At 34.0% G+C, this 23,257-nt stretch overlaps 2 protein-coding genes across 3 annotated transcripts in view; one reads left to right on the top strand and one right to left on the bottom strand.

The window, feature by feature from the left end:
* LOC127841013 (uncharacterized) overlaps nucleotides 1–23,257 on the bottom strand; it is a 64,784-nt gene that overhangs the window by 26,775 nt on the left and 14,752 nt on the right. The window contains exon 1 of one of the 2 annotated variants that reach the window (XM_052369505.1): nucleotides 3,511–3,567. The exons of the other annotated variant lie outside the window; for it this stretch is intronic. The gene's annotated coding sequence lies outside the window, so the exon portion shown is untranslated. Of the gene's footprint in view, nucleotides 1–3,510; nucleotides 3,568–23,257 lie in introns of those variants that run through there. 2 annotated transcript variants of the gene reach the window in all.
* LOC127841011 (uncharacterized) lies at nucleotides 10,924–14,105 on the top strand. The gene is made up of 2 exons (XM_052369502.1): nucleotides 10,924–11,269; nucleotides 12,259–14,105. The coding sequence occupies exons 1-2, from the start codon at nucleotides 10,961–10,963 to the stop codon at nucleotides 13,501–13,503; spliced, it is 1,554 nt and encodes a 517-aa protein (XP_052225462.1). The 5' UTR covers nucleotides 10,924–10,960; the 3' UTR covers nucleotides 13,504–14,105.

The following is a 23,257-nucleotide window of genomic DNA, read 5'->3' on the forward strand; positions in this document are numbered from 1 at the left end:
TATATCATACGACGTCAATGTAAATTGTGTGCATTTATAAAGTGTTTTTGTTAACTTCAGGTCCCTCGTAGTTTTCAGTTATCACGGCGATTAGATTAACAGCTCATACGTCTCCTTAGATAGCTGGTATACCCGTACTAAATTCACAAATGCTAGTAACTCATAACTGCTGTGCGTGAATCAGAAGTAGGAGGACAAATGCATTCGATAGGATTTCATCGATATGATGAAAATCATATGCAGATTGGTTCGATCTTTGCATTCTGTTTGATCCAAAAACAGATATCAATCAAAAATAAACTAAGTTTTAAGGGCATTTTTTGCCTGCTTGTTCTTTTAGTATTATAAAACCTGTGTATTTCAGTAGTCATACTTAATTTTACATATCTGATTACCTTTGCGACTAGCAGTTGCGCAATTAAAGCATTGTTGACACTGTGCCAGTTTTTTTTCTTGCGCAACATTTTTCATTGTCAAAGGACATGTTTTTGATTTCCCTTTGACCCATCTGTTTCGTGACAGGTCATGTAAAATGGTAATTTAATATAACAATGGATATTTAGACTTCGAAAAAAGTACAAAAGTCTCAATGACAGGCTAGATGATACGGTAATAAATATATATATACATGGATTCCGCATTCAATGGAATAAAAATGCACGAGAGGTTCTATAAATTTGTGAATAATTGAATTGATGTTTCAATTCCTGCTTGATGATCTTCGATTAATCCTGGATTGACCTATCATCAAGACGAGCTGAAATAGCTCCGTTAAATGAATTGCATTCGCGATTTGATCTTAATTCGTTAATTCATGTATTTTTAATTCGATTGGATAAAAATAAATGATATGTATATTGAACTTCTATTTCAACTTGCAATTTATTATGTTATTGAATTTATTGTTTGCAAAGCAAAAGTTTTCAGACTAAACGGAAGAAAAACAAAACTTTTAAAACAAACAAGCTAATTTTAAATGAGGATGTGTGTCCGTAGAAAATATATATATTTACATTCACTTATGTATGAAAACTCTTATCAAAATATAGAAAATTGAACCCAAAGTCGCAAGTGCTCATGCGTTTTAATATGTTTCAAATGTGCATAAATCTAGCGGAAATACTTGTTAATTAATTTAAGTAACATGTTTATTTTATTTTTACTAACAGCAATTCTATTTGAATCCATGCTATGTAAAACGAATATTCAAAAGACCCAAGCACACATGATCACTAACTTATTAATATTTTCGTATGTTTCACCACACTTATAAAAAAACTTTTTTAGTTACGGGCGACAAAAAACTCCGAAGGATTGACGGACGGATTGACAGAGAAGTAAAAATCTATATGCCTGCTGAAAGCTTGTGCATCAAAGCGACCTTGCTATTAAACATAAAATACAATTTATGCATATTGATGTGTGATCTGTAGATGAATAAAAACGTAGAGTATCGGTCACGCGCAGCAGTTTGCGCTCGACTTTCGGAACACTTTTTCTAAATAGCCATATCTGAAAAAAGGTACCGAAGTATGAAAAATTTAAATGTATCCAGTAAACATTTATACATAAACAATTTACACGTTCGCTTTTTATCTTTTTTATATAAGACCAAAATAAATCAAAAGCGTAAAATCAATTAAAATTTCAGGCATTGTAAGTACACATCAAACTCATGTATTCAACTTCGAATAGAATTGTCCCTGTAAAATAAGCAAAATGAAAATATGCCTTTTATAACTATGCAAGCAATATTTCTGCATTCTGTAAAGTATTGTAATGTAAGGGACACAACTCGTATTGTCTGTTAAAGCATGCAGTCATGAGTTACTTGTATTGAGGTTTATATCTATGTGAATCTATGAATAAAGTATGTTGTGAGTTACCCACCGACGAGTTCAGAGTTATTACACATTCAACACGTTGATTTCGTCTTAACAGTACACCGAAACATGATAAATTAATTTTACCTCTGTGGCAAAGAAAGAGATTAAACGTTTGGGTCATGACGAGTATTGGAAAGCGGTTACCTGATTTCAGAGATAAATATTTTGTGAAATATTTAACAAAATGACCTAGATATGGTCGAGATAAACTTTAAGACTAGATTTCAGCGTACTTTGGTTACATATTATTACTGATGAGTATTGATAAGTTTTATCTAATATTTAACATGATGACCTAGTTTTATGATATTTTATGACTTTATTTGATTGTATATTTCCTACATGTTAATGATTGGAATGGTTATATGCATTATCTGTTAGAATAATGCTCTTCATTACGATCTTTATTTAATTACCATCGGTTAGAATATTTATGGAAAAACACAACTTCAAAAATATGCCAACATTATTTAATATGTCGTACAAGATTTACAAACTATATCTGATTGAGCTATCAAGAAAATTGCAACCGCATTACACAACGTAAATAAATGAACTTATTATATACTCTGTTTAAACATCTGTAAGGTCCCATAACTATGAATCAAGTAAATCGGATTGCCATTATAGTATACACAGCCCCTATTGTCCTATTGTACTTGAAGCCAGGCAAAGGGCAATTTAAGCTCCCCTGACATGTTATCTTGCAAATTGATTTGTATCCAACAAGCGTTAAAGATGGTGGTGTCTGAGGAGGCGGAGCTACATGACAAACAAACCTATGAATAAAACAAGTGAAACCTTTAATGTGTGTGTCTCAGATACAAACAAATAAGGATTTCATTTAACATCCACGTAACCAAGAATACACATCTTAAATGATTTTGTTAAGTCTTTATAACAACGTATACATATGCTTAAAAATTAAATCCCAAAGAATTGCATTCACACTTCGAAATGAAAATCACATATATATATTGCTCTTAAGATAAAATAATGCTCATCATCAGTCGTACGTATGATAACATAGAAAGACTCCGGGTTAAATAAACTAACTCGAGTCCATTTTATAGCTATAACCAATACTTGTGGTCTTTGCCTAGATTATGAGAACACTCCTCAAGTCGAAACAAAATCCGGAACATACTGATAATATCAATTGTACCGTTCAAACCTTTAAAATTCTACATCTAACCCCATCATTCTAGTATCCGTATATTTACTTTAAAAAATACTCTTTGTCTGGATAAAATGACATAGCTTAATTGTGGCAAATCAATATTATTTACATGTTTCAATGCAACATTTAAGGTTGAGCTTTAGCTCTCCACTAATTAAGATAACGTATATGCTAAATCTACATAAAACAGTCATCGGTTTACTTACATTTGCGTCATGATTAAACAATATTTGCGTCATAATAATACAATATTTGCGTCGCAATAAAACAATCACAAATGCTTTCACAGCTTTAAAATCAAATATTGTTTACATAGTTGGCAGAAGTAAGAGAAATCTAAGAAGTGTTGATTTAACAGTTACGATTTGTAATTTGATAAACATATAAACGTTAAAAACGAAAACAAACAAGATACGGTAAAAACGAAAACAAAATACAACTTACCTCAGCATATATGTATAAAGTCATGAATCATCATCCGTGAGAAAGATCTCGTGTCTAAATAATACACCCAATGTGTGATCCGTCTAATGTTATAAGGCTGTAAACGGCGCGCGTTGAACAAGTGCCAAACTTTATGCCGCAATGTGGACGGAAAGTGTATTTTCAACGTTCATTTGGTTTGCAAAATCACATATTGTACAAAAAGTTAACTTTTTCAATATTATTTCACCATCCTATCAATCACTTTTTATAATGAATTTACCTTTGTAAAATCATGTCCGAAACGAAAGTAAAACTAGATTTATCACAAACAGCTATCTAAAACAGTAACAATTTGTTCACTTTCATGAAGAGAACCGAATAGAGAAAATTGAGTATGTATGCAATGCAGACTGTAATTACCGATTGTAGTACTAGATAAAAGGACCTGAGACGACCTGTTATAATATTGAACTTGATTTTTGGTAAAATTAATGAGTGGTTTGATTAGTAATAATATTACAAGTTTTCTTTAATACACTCGCTTTATTTATTTGTAAATACCATTTCCAATATTAACAGTTCTTATAAATTAACATTCGGTGTATCATAAAATTATGAATTAATATTAATTTAATTTATTGTTGGAATTGTTATTTATTTTATACTACAAAGTGTGTATTGTATTCATTTATTTTTAATTATTATCCATTTCATGATAATATAATATAATATTTCGTCAATATGATTCTTGTGTAAATCTTAATTAGTCTAGACACAAACATTTGAATTGTGTATTCCTCTACCTGCACAGGCAGGCGGGCGGTCATGGGCGGGCGGGCGGCCGGGCAACGGGCGGGCGTGCGGGCGGGAGGGCGTGCGTGCGGGCGGGCGGGCGGGTGGGCGGACGTACGGACGGACGGACGGGCGGGCGGATGGACGGAGAGGCGGGCGGGCGTGCGGTCGGGCGGTCAGGTGTTCGGGCGGGCGTAATGGCTGGAGGGCGGGCGGGCGGGCGGGCGGGCGTTCGGGCGGGCGGGCGGGCGGGCGGGTGGGCGGAAGTACGGACGGACGGGCGGATGGACGGAGGGGCGGGTGGGCGCTTAAATTCACCTTTAAATGATCGCATTTTTATTGTGAAAAGACGGCCCTCTTCTTCTAGTCATCATTATCTTAGTTTTGCTGATATTAAATTCAAGCCCCTAAACATATTCACTTCAGTTTTTAATACTTTGTTGAATGTCAGATACATAATTCCCGAATATTTCCATATCATCAGAAAAAAGCATTTAAGTATAAATATCAAGTCATCATATCTAAAAATAGTTCAAGGTCATCTATACATAGATAAAACAGCACCGGCGATAATCTGCCTGTTGGAGACCAATCGCACAATTAAAGAAATCCGAGTATGCTTTACACTTTTTGACAAAGCATTTTTCTTGAGAATACATGCCGTTAACCATTCTTAATAATTTACCGTTAATGCCTGCGTGTAAAAGCCTTAACCATGTTCCATTCAAACAGACCGAATCAAATGCACGTGTCGTGTCGATAAAACAACAATACAAGCGTCCGTTAGCATTGACAACATATTTTTTACAATTGATTAAGTTCACAAATTGCGTCAATAGCCGAAAGGCCCTTTTATACTCCGAATAGTGCGTCACTTAAAAGGTTATTATTCTCAATCCAATTATTTAAACGACTATTTAGAATGCTCGTAAAAAGTTTGGAAATGCATCTTACCATAGTTATCCTCCTATAATTACGGACATCGTCCTGGTCGTTCTTTTTCAGCCAGACACAATGAAACCCTTTGACCATTCTGTAGGGAAATACCATGAATTCATCACAGCATTAACTATCTGTAACAGATATGATGATAAGATATCAAAACTTTCAATGAAGTATTCGTTTAAGAAATAATCACAACCACACGATTTACTGCGTTTGAGTCGATGAACTGCCTTTTCTGATTCGTCTATTGTAGTTGGACTATCTAGTTCTTCAAATATGCCGTTATCAGTGTTAACATTATATGAACTACACAATTGTTCTGCTTGGGTATGAAGTGCGCTTTTTAAATCGTTCTGGAGAGAAGAAAAATAATCATAAAAATCATCAACGGATAACGAATCACTTTTGTTGGTTTTATTTTTGCTAACAAGCTTCCAAAAATCTATAGACTTTGAGAGTCTCAGGCTTATGATTTCATTAACTGTTTTGCTACGTTTGTATACGGTTTTCATATTTATCATAATCACTCTATTGCTTTCTGATATGCCTTTATTATACACATGGATCCCATTAGAACTTTAACTTAGGTATGTTTTGCTAGACGGAACTCTTTATCAAACCACTTTACTCTCTTAAAGGATGTGTAATTAGGGTTAGATTGCCGACGTTGAACGGTTTTCGAAAATAAAGTATCACCAGCTTTGTTTAGTACTTTCGAGAATCTCTCCACGCAATAATTAATACTGGCAACGTTATTACAATCGAAATCATCGCATATACTGTTTAATGGATGTAAATTTTAGATTATATTTTGTCGAAAATCGTTTCGATGCTGATCTATTCAGATCATGCGTGTTGTAATCGATTCATTATTACTTATTGATATTACAGTAGTCCGTATTTCACGTGATATAAAATATTTACGGCCAATTATCTGACCATTCTGAGTAAGATTCGACATTTAAATGAAACTATAAGACGTAACAAGTAATCAGTGAGACTAGAACCACGTGAATTCATGAACGTCAAAGCGCATAGACTATCATCGCTTAATCTGCCGTTAGCTATTTTCAATGAGAGCGATTTGCACATGTCAAGAAGCCTCGTACTAAAACAATAACTGTGTCAATCCATTGAATTTCGTGGAAGTTACGAATAACTTATGTAACATTGGTCAATTAAAATATTAACTTTGCGGTCACAAACAATAAAATCTCGCTTAATATTTACTCGAGCGTTCCTATTGCCATCTTAAAACACCTAACCATTTGTTTGAAATTGATAATTTTCATTTTATAAGATATCAAACAGTGATAAACCTCGAAGTTTCATTATATATTTGACATATAACATATTGAATACACAACAAATGCACTTCTCTCATCACAGTAAACCCGATTTATAAAAGTACGGGGCATGTTGCCGAACTCCGCAAAGAAGTATTATTTTTAGACGCCAGTATTAAACACCGTATTGTCGCAACTGTCTGGCTCTGCATTTCTGGTGCCAGACAGTACGAGGGTGGTTAATAACATTAGAAAGTGTATGCTACACATGTTATTAAGGTTAGGCCTGGTATAAAATGGTTCAGGATCAGTGACTTTGTTGACTTCACAATTAAACGTTAATGGATGTAAACACACCGGTAAGTAGTGTTTTTTTTTCAAATAGCTTTTTAAAACAATTTTTCTTAAGAATTTTAACTAGTGCAAAAATGACAATTTTTATGCTGCTTATGGCAAAATGAAATACGTCAGAATTACTTTCTTTAATAAGCCTGTGGATATGCTGAACGCAACGTGAAATTTTGGCACTGATTTCAGACGTATTCAATGATTTATTCTTAAATTTTAAGATATCGGCACACCTTTCAAGAAAATCTGTCTTTTATGCATTTAAGATTTTTGCAAAAGTATTTCAATAACTTGAGATATTGTTGCGTACTGCTGTCCCTTTTTGTACTACACTGTATTGACTTACTTAGTCATAAAAAAGTTTCAAACAAATGGAGCCTCAATAAGTTAAAAGGTTTATTCTGTTTAACGTTGATTGTCCGGATTACAACAGCGGAGGATATATTAAACTCTGGAATATTAATGTATATCTGTTTTGTAGAGCTGAGCAGTTATTTTGTTCAGAAAAAGAAAACGTTAACCGACTTATAAAAATATAGATGAAGATTCTATGTCGCGGATGAGTCACCACAGGAAGTAAACAGACCAGTATCAAAACAACGAGACAATTCGTGAAGATGAACCCATTTAACTTTCAAGCAAAAATTTTTAAGGTAGATAGAAGAAACCCTTATCGACTGCAAACTGGATCGGCGTTTCAACTGTCCTGCTGCTCATCCACCAACTAGCATCTTATATAATCAAAACGCGACCTTTCTTCGTGGAGGCTCGAACCGGAGTGACTCTAGAAAAAAGCTGATCATCCTTGGTCGATTTAGCACTCGACCTATGATCTAAGAATCCAAGATGGCCGCCGTGTAGTTGCGAATGTAAAGAAAGCTCAGATGAGGACTAACCATGAGCGCTTGTTAGTAAAACGTATGATATATGAGGTATGACATAATGGAAAATAACTATTAAAACTATGTGGTGAGTAATAACAGTTTACATATTTCAAGATGAAGAATTAGCCTAACAGGACACCATTATGCAAAGAAACTGCTTCGCTCCTTCCAAGTGTTAAGCAACACTAAAATAATTATACGTTTATGGGAACTTAAAACACAGCGAGGGTGGTTTTAATTACAAAACGCATTCTGTATAGACACAATAAATATGCAGGCATGTATTTGAATGAAATTCCCTTACTGGTGAACATCGCAACTCTTCGGATGTTAATATTAAAAGGTAAGTGTTCATTAACCACTTTAAGAAGTATATACCCGCCTACTTTTGAAGCTACGATATACGGGTGTGATCGACCAATAATATTTGTTTGTTGTGTTAGCCATTATAAGTTTTTACTCGAGGTGGCATTCTTGAGTATCAAAACGAAATTAAATTCTTTTTGTAAAAAAAATCATGTTATTCCACAAAAGAAACCATTCATTGCTGTGGCGCGTATGAAAATCAAGATGCGAGGATCGTGCGAATACATTGTTTTAACCGCGCGTCAGATCTGTGAACACATTCGGAATGTTTGGCAATGTCAAGATTCGTAGGTCTTGCGTGTCGCATTGAAAAATAACAAGCATGCGTCAATCTAAGGGTGCCCGCGCAACAACCGCACGATGACTAAGCGTCCATTTGCATCAAATGCGTTTGTCTTGCGAACACTAAATCGTGGAACTGCTTTGCGGTCTGCGTCAGACAAAGTTGGTTTGATGATGAATAAAGTAATAAAATAAAACTTCATTTAAACCTGAAATCATGACTGACGGTTTATGTATATCTAAAATGGCGTTGTTTAAACAGCATCAATAATTACACGTTCAGAAAAGCACTACAATACAAATCTAATGCCAATAACACAGTTTGCCCAGTATGGGAACATACTTAAGATCGCTAATCGATGTATTATTTTGCATTATTTTTTACACACGTAGCAAATCTTGTTTTCTAAAACATATTTCAATCTGTGATTATTTGCTTAATTATTTGAATGTGTATGCTACTGAACAACAACGGTGCGTTCATTATTTTTTTGGAATAAGTGTGTGTGACTATGGCCTATTCAAACGTTAAACTAAAATGTCGAATGTATAATGGCTTTGAGTTTTCATCAGTTAATTTTTTAGAAATGCAAACATAATCATGTAGATATGTTGTTAATATTGGTAATACTCAGAATTGATATTTAATAACGACCTATTTATTGCTTGCTTATGTGTACTTTAAACATGTATATTAATCTTCCCTGGCACAAAATTAGTCACCCGGATGAGATGATGTTAGTTTAGTATAAACACGTCAATATTCAGAACGACATTTAAGTGTTTAAGTAGGGTTCAAGTATAGACAGCCTTGCGCATAGTTTATATGTGCAACTGTAGATTTGATAAATATTATCAGTATATACGTACACGTTCAAGTGAAATTATGTTATTCAAGGCTATGATTAATTTTGTGTTTGCAATCCACACCACAAAACCCTACCTCTCATTTTTCTGCGATGCAGTGGTCGATTCGACAAATTTATTTTTAAACGTTTAGCATATTAAAACATGTGCAAGTTTGTAGTCTTTGCTTAGTAACAAATAGTTGTTTTTGTATCATTTAATATGACATCTGCATATAGAGGTATAAAAACAAACAACACAATTACAACCATTCGCGATATGTTGCTTTTTCAGTATAAATTGTGAACCCACTTGTCCTAAGTAATATCGTAAACATGAAGCAATCGCCTTAAAACGATTTGTATAATTTATTTTTGCTAAATTGCGTCATTAATGTGTTCGTTCTTTTCTGTCTTTGTGCAAAGAGCGATATCCCGTTTTCCAAGTACAATGCCCTTGTGACTAAGTGACTGTACTTCGTATTTTGTTAAAGTGTCTTTGTTGTGGCGACATTCATTTGATATTTGACTTGCTGATAAACGTGATGGATTATATTATAAAAATAATCTTGATACGAAATTATGTTCAATTGTACAAAAGTGAGCCTTTATATCATCATTTACAAGACAGCAAAATTACGCAAAGTGCTATATGGAAGTTATCTTTTTTGCGTCTCTAGTACTTGATATAAAATATCCAAGACTATTATATTTATTTTTTTCCGATTTACCTTCTTGTTCCGTTTTAATGTCTACACTGAATCATCAAGTGCTTCAAGTATTCATTGAGCACTAATGAAGCCTTATATTAAGCATAAAACATCTGCATGTTTGAAGAATTAGAGAGTACATTAATTGGTACTTGAGTTTCACATTCAGTAGAAATAATTGGTACTTGAAATCGTCTTTGATATTTTCACATGAGCCTTTCGCTTTATTATCAGAAACATGGTAACGAAATGCAAAGCAGTTCACGATTAAGAAACATAAAGGATAGTCAGATTTTTACATCGTTCAAAACAAAAGAACAGGAATAGAAACATGTATCTGCTTGTTTATTTTATTTTATTGAGACGTTTGTTTTGCTTTCCCATTGTGGACAGTGTGAATTAACATGGGAAAAGGTGCTCTCTGCACGACTGGACGATATCGTGTTTGATATGAAGTAAAAAGATAATTCAATGACGAAACAAGTTTGATTCAGAAACTCACGACTATGGTGACTGCGATAAATCAGAAATTGGCCTCATTTGAAAAAAGGCTCAGTGAGGTTGCTGATTGCAGTGCGAATTTTTTCGTTGCCGATCAGAGATTCTCTAATATAGAGACTCGCGTGAAAGAAGTCGCAGGCTTAGCGGCGGAAGTAAGGCGACGGACGCATCTGTTGAGACGAGGTCTTGAGTAGGACAAGGCGGCAACGACGACACAAATTGAATCTCTCCGAAAGAATCAAGAGAAACTCTTATCGCGTACAGAGGATATAGAAAAGTTTCAAGGTGCAATAGTGACCAGAGAAGATGACATGGAAACACAATTGAATGAAACGCGAGTTAAGATGTCTAATTTAGAACATAAGGTGATTGTTTTGGTTTCTAACACAAGTACCTTCTTTTAGCCAGTTCAATAACTGTTGTTACCGCCCCTGAAAATTACCCCCCTTTACTGCTCTTCGCTGAGGAGGTAATTCATCGATTTCCGGTGGTTAGCAAATTATTGCGCAATGGACGACTTATCGAATTTAGAACACAAATCAACCGAGAAAAAACGGAATTACTGCTGTATTTGCAGTAATTTTCGGGGAAAATTAGTAGATGGGAAACAAGTGAGGTTGCATAGATTTCCAGCCGACGAAAAAGTGAGAAAACTATGGATCAAAAGACTGAAAACTGTCAGCACTGGCTTCGTTTTGAAGATCAAGAACGATCGGCTGTGTTCAGCACATTTTGTCGATGGGGTCTACAACAGCAAGAACCAAATTCCCAGTATCTTCATGGTGAACAACAAGCAGAAGATCTTTAAAACATCGGAGGTATGTGAATTCTTATTCGTCAAATTGTTTTTACTTTCAGTTTCAGTGACCAGACTGATGGTTATTAAAGGGACTAAGTCTATAAAAAAAAATCATTCTATGAGAAACCTGCTTAATTTCAATAAATTATGTAATAATATGGAATTTTAAAAACAAAGATATGTTATGTTTGAAAAAAAATAGGGACTGTATGATTTTGTCAAATATTCATGAATTTATATGAAATTTGTAAAAAAAACAACTTATTATACACATATTTGAATTTAAATTTAAATAAAAATTAAGAAGAACATGTGTCGAAAATGTGAAATAAGGTAGATGTTTTATTCTGAAATCGAAAACAACTGTACAGCCAAATTGGCCAGCATGTATATCATGCATGTACAATGTGAATCTAAATTTAGTTTAACGGTTCATTTAAATTTTTTGCAGCGATATCGATTCATACGACACACGAACACTAACTAAAAAGACAAATGCTTCGGTAATTGTAGGAAAATATCTACGAAATATCTTCGTCGCAAACAGCTTGGGGCATTATTTAGTATTTGCTGCATTTTATGAAATTCTTCTTTAATGTATCATTTTTCTTGCATATTGTGTGTTATTATAACATATTTGCATCAATATATTACAATTTAACACATATAAAATTTGTATAATCTCTCTTTAAATAGTTCTGTTTTGAATAACATTCATAATTTCTGAATTAAGATTGGCCGCATTGTGTATAAAACCGACACCAGTTACATGCTTTTTGCTTTTGCAAGTGTTTATAATAGATGGAACACTAGGATAACAAAATTTACAATGTATTTTTGTTCCGCTGAACTGTAAGCATTATGTGTTATCATTAAGTTCTGGTATAAATCACAAATGAACTAAAAATAATTTGACATTCAACACATTGAAGAAATAAAGATACATTAATATTGAATGCTTTTTTGAAATTCTAAGCATGAAATTAATTTTTTTACTTTTATTTTAAGGTTGAGGAAGAAAGTTACACAACAGAGGCATCTGCAATCTTGCAAGAAAACCAAGATAGCCGGGATAGTGATTGCTATGAAAACACTTCTCTGAACTCCTGTTTTGTGTCAGAGCATGTGTCAGTTCAAATGCATGACTATATAACTAGTTCTGTGAAGGAAACATGTACTGTGACACAGACTCTACCAAAGCTTATACAAACTGATTGGATCATGTGTGACATGGCTACACAGACAGATCTCACCTTATCATTGTTCCAAAAACTGACATGTGACACATCTTCACAGACTGATATGAATAACTGTAGTGTTGAAAAAGACATTGGGATTCAGTGCAACAAACCGGAATTGGTTGCTGAAGACATTGTAAGTGATGACATGTGTATGTTTTACACCGGCTTGCCCAACAAGGATGTTTTCAATGCAATATTTAGCGAACTGGACGATGCAGAGGAAAGAACCAACCGATCAGGAAATGGGGAGAACAAGGGACGGCCTAGAACGCTTCGACTGGTGGATGAATTTTTGCTAGTTCTGATGCGCTTAAGACTTGGTTTGCTTTTAGAAGACTTGGCGTATAGATTTCGCATTTCAAAAGCAACCTGCAGTAACATTAATAAGCAGTGGATCATGTATCTAAGTGTGAAATTGGCATCAATGATACCATGGATATATAGAAGATTTATAAGAGAGAATATGCCAGCTAAATTTAAGAAGAAGTACCCAAACTGTAGAGTTATAATAGACTGTACAGAATTTTACACGCAAAATCCACAATCATTGGCTGCCAAAACGTTACTGTACTCACATTACAAATCACACATGACATTGAAGGCCTTAATAGGAATTAGTCCCACTGGTGTGATAACATTTGTATCAGATTTGTGGAGTGGTGGTATAAGTGACAAACAAATCACTATTAAAAGTGGTCTGCTGGAACTCCGTGAGGCTGGAGATGCAGTTATGGCGGACAAAGGATTCTTAATATCGGACTTGACAACCCCAAGGGGGCTACACCTAATAATTCCACCCATGAAATTTCAGCGCTTTAATCGCCGACAGGTGGAAGAAACAAGAAGAATCGCAAATCTTCGCATAGATGTGGAACGTGCCATGGAACGATTAAAGAATTTCCGCATACTTCAAGGGGTTATGCCGATTACTATGTCTAGACAAGCATCGCATATACTCAAGATATGTGCTGCCTTGTCAAATGTTCACCCTCCCTTGATACAGGATCACTAAATGAGAAATTCTGTAACGGCATGTGTAAAATTCTGCATTCAATGACTTAAATGCTTTGACAAGAATTAAATTCTGAATTGTGTGAAAACTTTAAGGAGCATATCAACAATGTAACAGCAAGTATTCAAAAACGAACACAAAGTCATTTTAATAAAAATCAAGGAACAACACTTAAGTAATTAAATCTTATCGAGTTCTTTTTAAATGTATTACTTTCAGAAAATAAAATACAGTTTCTAGCTGTTGATATCCCCTTAAGACAATAAAACAATGATTATTCAAAATAATTGGTTGTAAAACCATAAGTTTTATCAAATTAAAAAAAATGAATTAACCCTTTACCACTTTAATAGATACATATTTTGATGCATTTGTATTCCCTTAGAAAGCTACATTTAATTAAAGACCTTTCTTACTAGATTCAAGTCTTCATTTCAAACCCTTAGATACTGATGAGCAGCAAACAGCATAAAACCTGAATAGACTGCGAGTTACTCGCAGGCTGTTCTGGTATTTTGCTGTTTGCACATAGTGATTTTATCTTCGCTTCTGAGTGGGAAAGGGTTAAAGAAGTATTCTTATCATGCTTGTGATATTTTGCAACATTTCATTGTGTGTTTGAATATTTAACGCGCTATATTTGTTTTGTTAATTTTATTTGTTGTTGCTTGCATTGATATTCCCTTAGAAAGTTACATTTAATTAAAGACCTTTCTTACTAGATTCAAGTTTTCAAGTCTTCATTTCCAACCCTTAGATACTGATGAGCAGCAAAAAGCATAAAACCTGAACAGACTGCGAGTTACTTGCAGGCTGTTCTGGTATTTTGCTGTTTGCACATAGCGATTTTATCTTCGCTTCTGAGTGGAAAAGGGTTAAAGAAGTATTCTAATCATGCTTGTGATATTTCGCAACATTTCATTGTGTGTTTGAATATTTAAAGCGCTATATTTGTTTTGTTAATTTATTTGTTGTTGCTTGCATTGATAATGAATAAAGATACAAGTACCATTCTTTGGATATTTTGTGATTAGGCTCTAACAAAAAGTTATGTGTTTCAGGCAATTAAAGATATCTGTGCTAAGCTGGGACTTTTGTTATGAGTTTAACTTAAATTATTATAAGTGCTTTTATGGAATCCTACATTTCAAGACTAAACCTGGCAAAACCTGCGTGTAACACATACTTTTTTTATTTGGCCATCTGTGTATGCTATCAGGTTAAAACCTTATGATATAAAGATGAATGTTGGATTTCATGCAAGATAAAAGCACACATTAGGACATACCAACTTTTATTTCCAGCATTTAAAAACAAAATCTAAACAACAACACATTATGTGTTGAAAACATACATAGAAATCAGAATATATTTAATAAATGGACCTCAATATATTCAAACGACATATTAAGAATGAATGATCAATTGTCTTATTTACTGTCTTTTATCAAATTCAACTCTTAGTGTCACAAGCAATATGAATTCAATGATTGAATCAATCCATTCACACAGTTTGATGAATCACATTATCAGTCGAAGAATCCATTCACACAAGTTCCTTTCCGCGTTTAATACGCTCCGTAAAGAATTCTGGAACAACATAGTGTTCGTAAAACAAATTCAACTTTGATGACATTTCTTTCCAGAAACTGGCATCAAAGGGAATTCTTTCAACATAATGTCCTTTCAATGTCCAAACAAAGAAGTCACACCAATGTCGTCCAGTCAATGCCATCTGACCTTGGATTTGGTAATAGAAAGAATGTGTCTTTTTTAATGAAATCTTTCCTTTGAGCACAGAACAACAAAAGGATTTGTCTTGACAGGCCTCATAAACAGAAGCATTCCTATGTTTGTATGGACATTTAATTTCCAAAACACCACACCTGTCCTGGCACTTTTCACAACAGTCCACAACACCATCAGGACTTGTCCCTAAATGTGGGTGATCTACATTAATAACAAGTCCAGATCCAAAAACCTTCAATCCAGGATGTGATGTCTGAATGATATTCTGGTAAACTCGACGTGCTGCTGCTTCATGATTTCTCCCCCACCTTGTAGCTTCAGTATCAAATGAAGAATAGTTCATGATGTTTTTTATGATACTATCAGGTTTTGTATCCACTCTCTTCTTGCATACAGTCCCAAACATAGAACTTGTAACGCGCCCTATCCTAGCTTCCATCCATATGTCGTTCTTGCTTTGACCTTTTGTCATTTTTTCTAATCGTACACATTCCTCGCTTGTTATATGTAATGATGACATATGGTTTCGGAACGCTTCTTTACAGACTGGGTTCTCTATGCTTACACTGTCATGATACATATATGGAACTGTATGCAAATTTGGGAGTTTTAAATCCTCTGCTTGTTGCACAATTTCTTTTCCAGTCTCCATACTTAGCAGCAATGCTGCATTCGGGGCACAGCTCTTTAATTTAAGACATAGCGAATGAAGATTCAGTGGTTTTACACCGTCCATTGTACATTTATTCAGTTGTTTCTTGTGTTTAGGTTCACGTTCAGTAGTCTGTTCTTCATATTTAATTTTTTTGAAAGTAATGTTTTGCGACTTCTGAGGACTGAGTTTCCGTTTCCGAGGCCTATTCCACTTACATGGTTTTGAGGTTGATGCTCCTGTTCCATCTTTCCGTTTATCTGTAATGTCAACTAATGCATATAGCAGCGCTGCCACATGGTTGCATGATTCGCCCTCTCTGAAATGAAATTAAACATAATTTTTATTATCAATTTCTTACTTTTCTTGTCAAATGAAAAAATTAAATCATCACATATAAACGTCAGTGGCCAGATAGTTGCATTTAAAACAATATATATCTCAGGTTATATTAAAGTTTCAAATAAATATAGTTTGCATCTACATGTACATGTAAGTTGGAACTAGTTTCATGAAACTTTTAACTGTTTCAAGCATTGTGTAACAAAGATATATTTTATTCAAACTACATGGGTATACATATGTTTTCGAATCTCAAATCTTTATGGATTTTACATGAATCTGATAGTCTTACTCTATCCTAGTTCTTACCCAGCAGTGCAGTTGCAGCCAGCAGAATGAACCATTCCTGACATCTTAGCCAGACAGACCCAAGCATCGTAATCTTTTTTCTTATTGTCTGTTGGAAGGGATGGTATAACCTTTGCTCTGACATAGCAATGTGAACACTCTGGGGTAATCTGGTGGTATCGTACACTGTGCACATGTCTGTCTTCGTAAAACACTGCCGCTTTCAATTGACGCTTGGCATTCCTATTTTCCTTGTCATGAGTCCTTGATTTGCTTAATACCAAATAGTTATACAAGTACTCTTTACGAAAATTTGGAACTTTATCTAAATTCTCATCCCAGCATTCTTTTATTTCCGACGGTGTGGATAATTTCTCTCCGAGCGGCGTTGTAAACAATTGACATTGACGAACATCATGATCTACGTTGTCTGAGATTTCAATCTCTTTTAGCGTCCTCTTTCCTAATTTCAAGAGCCCCCTGGCTCTTTTGATCAATTCAGGTCGATTTCCTGATACATTTTCGCCTCGATCTTTCAGATATAATCGTAATTCACGCACTGATAACCGTTCAAAAACTATGTCACACTCTACTTCATTGTTCGTCGCCAGCTTGGAATTCTTTGCTAACCGGAAGTTGAATCAATTTAAGAACGACAACTCATCAGGGGAGGCTAATCACTTATTGAACTGGGTGTTTTGACCATTAAATAATTTAATTTAATTATTTAAATTGACAATCCGTAATGGCCGAGAAAAAAACAACAACAACACTGCGTCGTGTTTTAATAGTTTATTTAAATCTTAACTGTATAGTGAACATTTCAGAAAGAAATTAATGCGTTGACGGAATGTACCAAACATTATTGGGACTATCTAAGTTTAAGTATGACTACATATGTGTCATGTCGAGCATTTTTATCGTAAATTTAGATTGTATTAAGAAAATAAAGTTAAGCAAGCAAACAATTAAGTACATATTAAGAACAGGACAAACACAGTTTCTACAAGCTACATACTTTGATACGAAGATTAGAATGGTATTTAAATGATTAAATAAAAATAAAGTTATAAGCAAAAGCAGACATTCACTTTTCAATTAAAAAAACTGCCATGTTCTGACATCTTACACATTGTCGCTAATTAATATCCCCTGGAATAGTTAATTTAAAATCACAAAATCATTTTCCGCTTAGACATGTTTGTTTGGAAGCGATTTTTAAATAAAATATTTTAATAAAAAACAACACAGTTTTAGACAAAACCATATACTTTTTAATAAGAAAAGTGTGCCTCTACATGAAATCTGACAGAGTTTCGCTTATAAATATTTCTGGACGAATTTTAGTTTAAATCACAAATTTGATTTCAGCTAGAGCTTTGACATTACCTTACAAACGATACTTTAATAAGAAATATTAATAAAGAAATAATAAATCTTTAGAAAAAACAAAGATATGTACTATTCAATAAAAAAATCTGTATCGGTATTGAATCATATACATTTTTGAATGGGTATATCTGGAACTATATACTTTTTTATAAAGAAATAATAATGTTTTAATCAAAGGCAGATAACTGATCTTCTAAGAAATTATATATCATGGTCATACATTTTTAAAAATTTCGCTAATTAACATCTGCGGAATTATAAACGATAAATATCACAAAGTTTACTTTAGACTGCGGACATGAACAAAACAGCAAATTCGGCCGTTAACATTACGTGAAGAATTTGACAGATAACAGCGTTCTACATGTCACCCATGTAGAACGCTGCTATCTGTGAAATTCTTCAGTACCAAGATGGCGGCGGGGTCACGTGATAGCCAATATGGCGGCGGTCAATTAATCGATTCTGGGATTGTCTATTGTACAAGTCGTAAATAAACTAATGTTCTGTTCTGTTCATTTAGAGAGAAATAGAGGTTGTTTTTCTCTTTAATTTACTCAATTGATTGTGTTATTACCTTATTTGTAAAAAGATTTAGGCTGAATTAGGCTTGTTGTTCTAATGCGAATAGCAAATTAACAACATCGGTGACCCATGATTTTTATTTTCTATCCACAACAGATATTTCTAGCTAAATACCAAAAATTATCAAATTCTAGATGTAACAAAGTGTTCATTAAAACTGCTGCATACGTCCTTTAACAATAGCGTGTTTAAATGTTGATTTTTTTTCTGCAAGGATATATCGTTGATAAACGTGAATTTGCAATCAGATTTTGTTTTGCAGATAACAACACCATCTGGGAAAACAAAGCGTATACGTTCCAATACGGAGAAGTATCTCAAATACATTATGTTTCGATTGGCTAAGCTGGCTGCGCCATATTTGATTCAACCAATTAGTAACCAGCCCTAGATCGAATTTTTGAAGAAAAATTATCGTCCCCGATTTAATTTAGCGATTTGATGACTCGCTTCCCAATAATGTATACGCCATTAATCGCAACTTGTTCAATTTTTGGTGGAAATTTGTGAAAATTGTGCAATAAATTTGCGATATTGCTGCCTCGCAATAACACTGCAATAGCATTATATATGAATGCCTACACACGTTCATGCTTATAAATTGTACTTTGCATAAAAATTATGTAGTCGATAAATATTTGTGTAACAAAAGCTTTGTGTGGTGTAGTGTTTGATTTGTTTATATAATGACTGAATTACATTAATAAATTCGTATTTCTTTCCCTTACTTGTGAACAACAAGGGTAAATACATGAATTGTCTGCATTGACACAGATGATTAAAATTGTAATTACATAAAGTAACATGTTGTTAATTTATAAGTCACAGTGTTGTTTTTTCACCATTTTGGGAATGGGGCCGGGTTCCTTTGGATTGGGAGAATTCGCGGCGTTTTGACTAAAATTGGGACATTTATGTTATTGTGGTTTTGCTAAAAATGCTTCTAATTTGAGGTACACGTGTTTTCAGTATTATATTTACTAAGGTTGAACTTATGGAGATGAACCAAATATAAAGATCTAACAATATATATATATATATATATATATATATATATATATATATATATACAATTTGAAACCTTAAATTTGAAATGTTAAGCTCCCATTTGGGAAAATATATACTTTTTTCGCTGGGAATGGGGCCGATCACCGGACCCGATTTTGAATGAAAAAAAAACACTGTAAGTGGTCCAAAAAATAAGGTGGGTTTGAAAAGCAACTATATAGGTATTTTACTATGAAACAAAACATTATGTTGAAAAACATGCTATTAGGAGAAAGGGAACCTTTTTTGGAATAGCTTGCAAAATCACTATAATAATAAATAAAGCTAACGGCGTGGCAAAATAAATATTTTAATGATATAAAAATGTGAAACACTGTTTAAAGAAAATGTTTTTGGTATATTATTGAACGAAAGTGTAAATGAGTTATATCAGTAAGTAATTAATTTCATGATTACTCATTAATTTGTCTGTGTTTAATTGGCAACAATATTCACGGCAGGTTTAGTAAATGGCAGCAAAACACAACAACAATCTATGATGGAATCGTCAAAGTCTGCATCACTTTCGTATGAGCTTACCGGTTAGTGGTTTAAACATATACAATTATAGTATGTTGACAATGCGATGCAAGGGGTCAATGACCCCTTACAATTTACTGCCTCCTTGCGAATAACTAGTAATATTTATTGTGTGGGCTATTTTTTTCCAGAATGTAATACATTTCTAAGTGTTTATCGGACAAAGTGACCAAGCATGCATGAATTTGAGAAACCATTCGTGGGTTTTAATAATTCTAAGCAGAGGAAGATTCTCTTGTAAAGATTGTAAAAATGGAATAAACATGATGCGCATTAAAACATCTTGAACATACAAGTAGTCTTTTTGGAGGAAACAAGCGTGTTTTCTCACAAAAGCAACTCCACGCGCTAAATTTAAGGCTCCGTGACTTTTCCCCCATCAGTAAAACAAAACTCTTGCACGGAGAGGAGTTTTAGGGCGACATGTCGTTTTTTGATAGTGGACAAGGCTAAAGGTAATCTAAAGACCCCAATATATGGAACAATTTTGACAGAGACATGATTTTTCTCAAAGAATTAGAGACATACAAACGAAAAACAGTAATGGCGACTGGTATATGCTGCCTACTTCGAATGGGCATAATATGTTTTATAAATGAAGCAATGTGTTGATTTTTTTTATATAAATTTCATACAAGGTCATTATTCTGAACAATACAGTAGAGTGTGAAGTATGTACGCTAAATAGTGTCGGAGTACTTATTCGAAAGTTTGCCTCACAGACAATCGTGCATAATTAAACCAACATGATTGGTATAGACAATACACATGCTTTAAGAGGATAATTTTGCCTAATGCATACAATACATATTTACAACGCGATGCAATGCAATATACATGAAGTGCTTTACTCTTTATTCCAGTTCACAGGAAATATTTTACTGATTTTATGTGTTTTTAATTAGGTTTAATTTAGGTCTCTAATCTAATGAATTTTATTTTACTTAAACCGCGTCTCATACATGTATTTGATAATGTACGATTGCAATATGCTATTACAGGGGCGTCGAAAGCAAATTGACATTGGGGCGGCGGAGTGGGTGGGTATGGGAGGGGGTATCACCCTCTCGTTTGCAAATTTTAGCATCAAATGGCGCATTCTGGTGTGTTTATGGACCAACTAATTGTTAAAAATAATAATTCAATACTGCTCCAGCAGCTGAAGTTTCACTTCTTTATACTGATACCTGACCGTATAAACGTCTATTGCAGGCATATACTGATTGACAAAAGTTGTGACAGCCAGACAAACGATGGAGAAGTAATCCCTATATGTCGCAGTTTGTGCTTTGTAGCAGGCGACACAACAATAGGGATCGTGTTGGTTGAAAGAACGCTCTTCGGGAATTTTTTCCCGAAATTCTGTTCTGGTTATTTGAAATTCATTAAGTTGGTTTGGAGTTGACATATTGAAATGTCACAAAAAGGTGGTAAAAATATTAAATAAGTTTTTTAGAACTATCGATTTACTTTGAGTTATTGCAATTAATTCAGGTACTAGTATCTTGATCCATCTTTCATTTTGTAATAATTGAGGACTATTGGATACCGGCACATTTGTTTCATGTCATTACTTTCCTTTATATTAATAAAAAGAAGCAAAGGCTAAGATCATAACGACAATTAAAGTTCCCATGTTTAATTACTTAAGAATAAAGGGATTATCATTATAAAAGAGACCGATCAATGAACAACAAAATTGACACGTATATTACCGCGGGCGGGTGATGACCATCAATAATACACGTGTCATAACCGCGAAAGCGTGATTATCTTGATTCGTGGTAAAGATATTTTCAAATATACGGGTTTTGAAATTAAAAAAAAAACGAAAACAGTTCTTTGCCGAAATTTCCTTTTTGCCGAAAATATTTGGGCGGCGGCCGCCGCCTCTGCCGCCCTAGCGCCGAAACCTTTGTATTATAAAAATACATCGACGTTTCAAAAGAACATATAAACTTATATTTACTTTTGAAAAGTACTCGGCATTATCAAATATTTTCTTAATAGTGACTGCATTCTGTTCGATACGATGTATTTTAAACTTATTTTATTACATATTTAGTTACCTAACTGTAATATTCGACTTTTCACAAATAAACGGACCATATCCATTAAAAATGAAAATGGGTCATCCTACCGTATTATGAAGACGCAAACACAATCAGACGAAAACTCGGGTGCAGGACACCGGGCGATCACAAATATTGCAAACCTGTTCTTTGCACTCGATTGCGCTAAAATGAGCAACGGCATGCCGAAACAAGAAATATCGCTTATCGGTGGCTTTGTGATGGCCAAGATTAAGTGTTAAGTGAGTTCGTGTAATGACATTACGGCAAAAAGTCTATATACAGTACTTCAGCCGGATAAAAAAGATTGTGCCAAGAAAAAGTTATAGCTTGACTGCTTTCTTTAACTGATGTGTTGATACAACTTTTGCAGAATTAATATCTAAATTTACAACAATATAAAGAAGTGAAACTCCAGCTGCTGGAGCAGTATTGAATTTTCATTAAAAACAATTAGTTGGTCCTTTATTTAAGGCAAGTGACCGATTGCCCAAACAGTACAAAACAGCACAATACAGCACAATACAAACCAACATAAACACAAAATATGAATAAAGCTGGGGTCACCGCCTTGGAACGGTCAATGCAAAGCATTGGGGGTTTAAACCTGGTTATAGAGCGCTCAACCTCACACTTGGCCCAGCAATATTCATAATACATTCAAGTGTAAATAAAATTTAACGTCATAGCATTGTAACTCAAATTAAACAATAATAAAAGGGAATTAAAACGCATACAATTTAATTACTATTTAATTACTCAATTGCATTGAAGATACAAGAGTAACAGAATTACAACTTTTTGACGAACGATCAAATAAAACTATTAACAATTGTCAACTACATTCCTTCTTTATAGACAAGATTTGTGAATGTAGAATCATAGAGTTAATATCTCAGATAATCATCGCGCAAATACAGGAAGAAGCAGCAATAATGGGTGTAAAAATTCCATATTACATAGCTTGGTTGTTTATGTGACTGCTAAACAAATTAAAAATAATTAAATCAAACAAGAAACGCCTATCAGAGAGAAAATATAAATAAAATGGAACGTTATAAACCCAATGACCTATGCATGTAGATTA

The sequence above is a fragment of the Dreissena polymorpha genome, chromosome 8 (genome assembly GCF_020536995.1).
Source record: "Dreissena polymorpha isolate Duluth1 chromosome 8, UMN_Dpol_1.0, whole genome shotgun sequence".
Lineage (NCBI taxonomy): Eukaryota > Metazoa > Mollusca > Bivalvia > Myida > Dreissenidae > Dreissena > Dreissena polymorpha.

What these genes read in the sequence shown, in the direction of transcription:
- LOC127841011 (XM_052369502.1), top strand. Translation starts at nt 10,961, where the DNA reads ATGGACGACTTATCGAATTTAGAACACAAATCAACCGAGAAAAAACGG. An exon ending in AGATCTTTAAAACATCGGAG is followed by an intron (nt 11,270 to 12,258) that starts GTATGTGAATTC and finishes TTTTATTTTAAG; the next exon opens with GTTGAGGAAGAAAGTTACAC.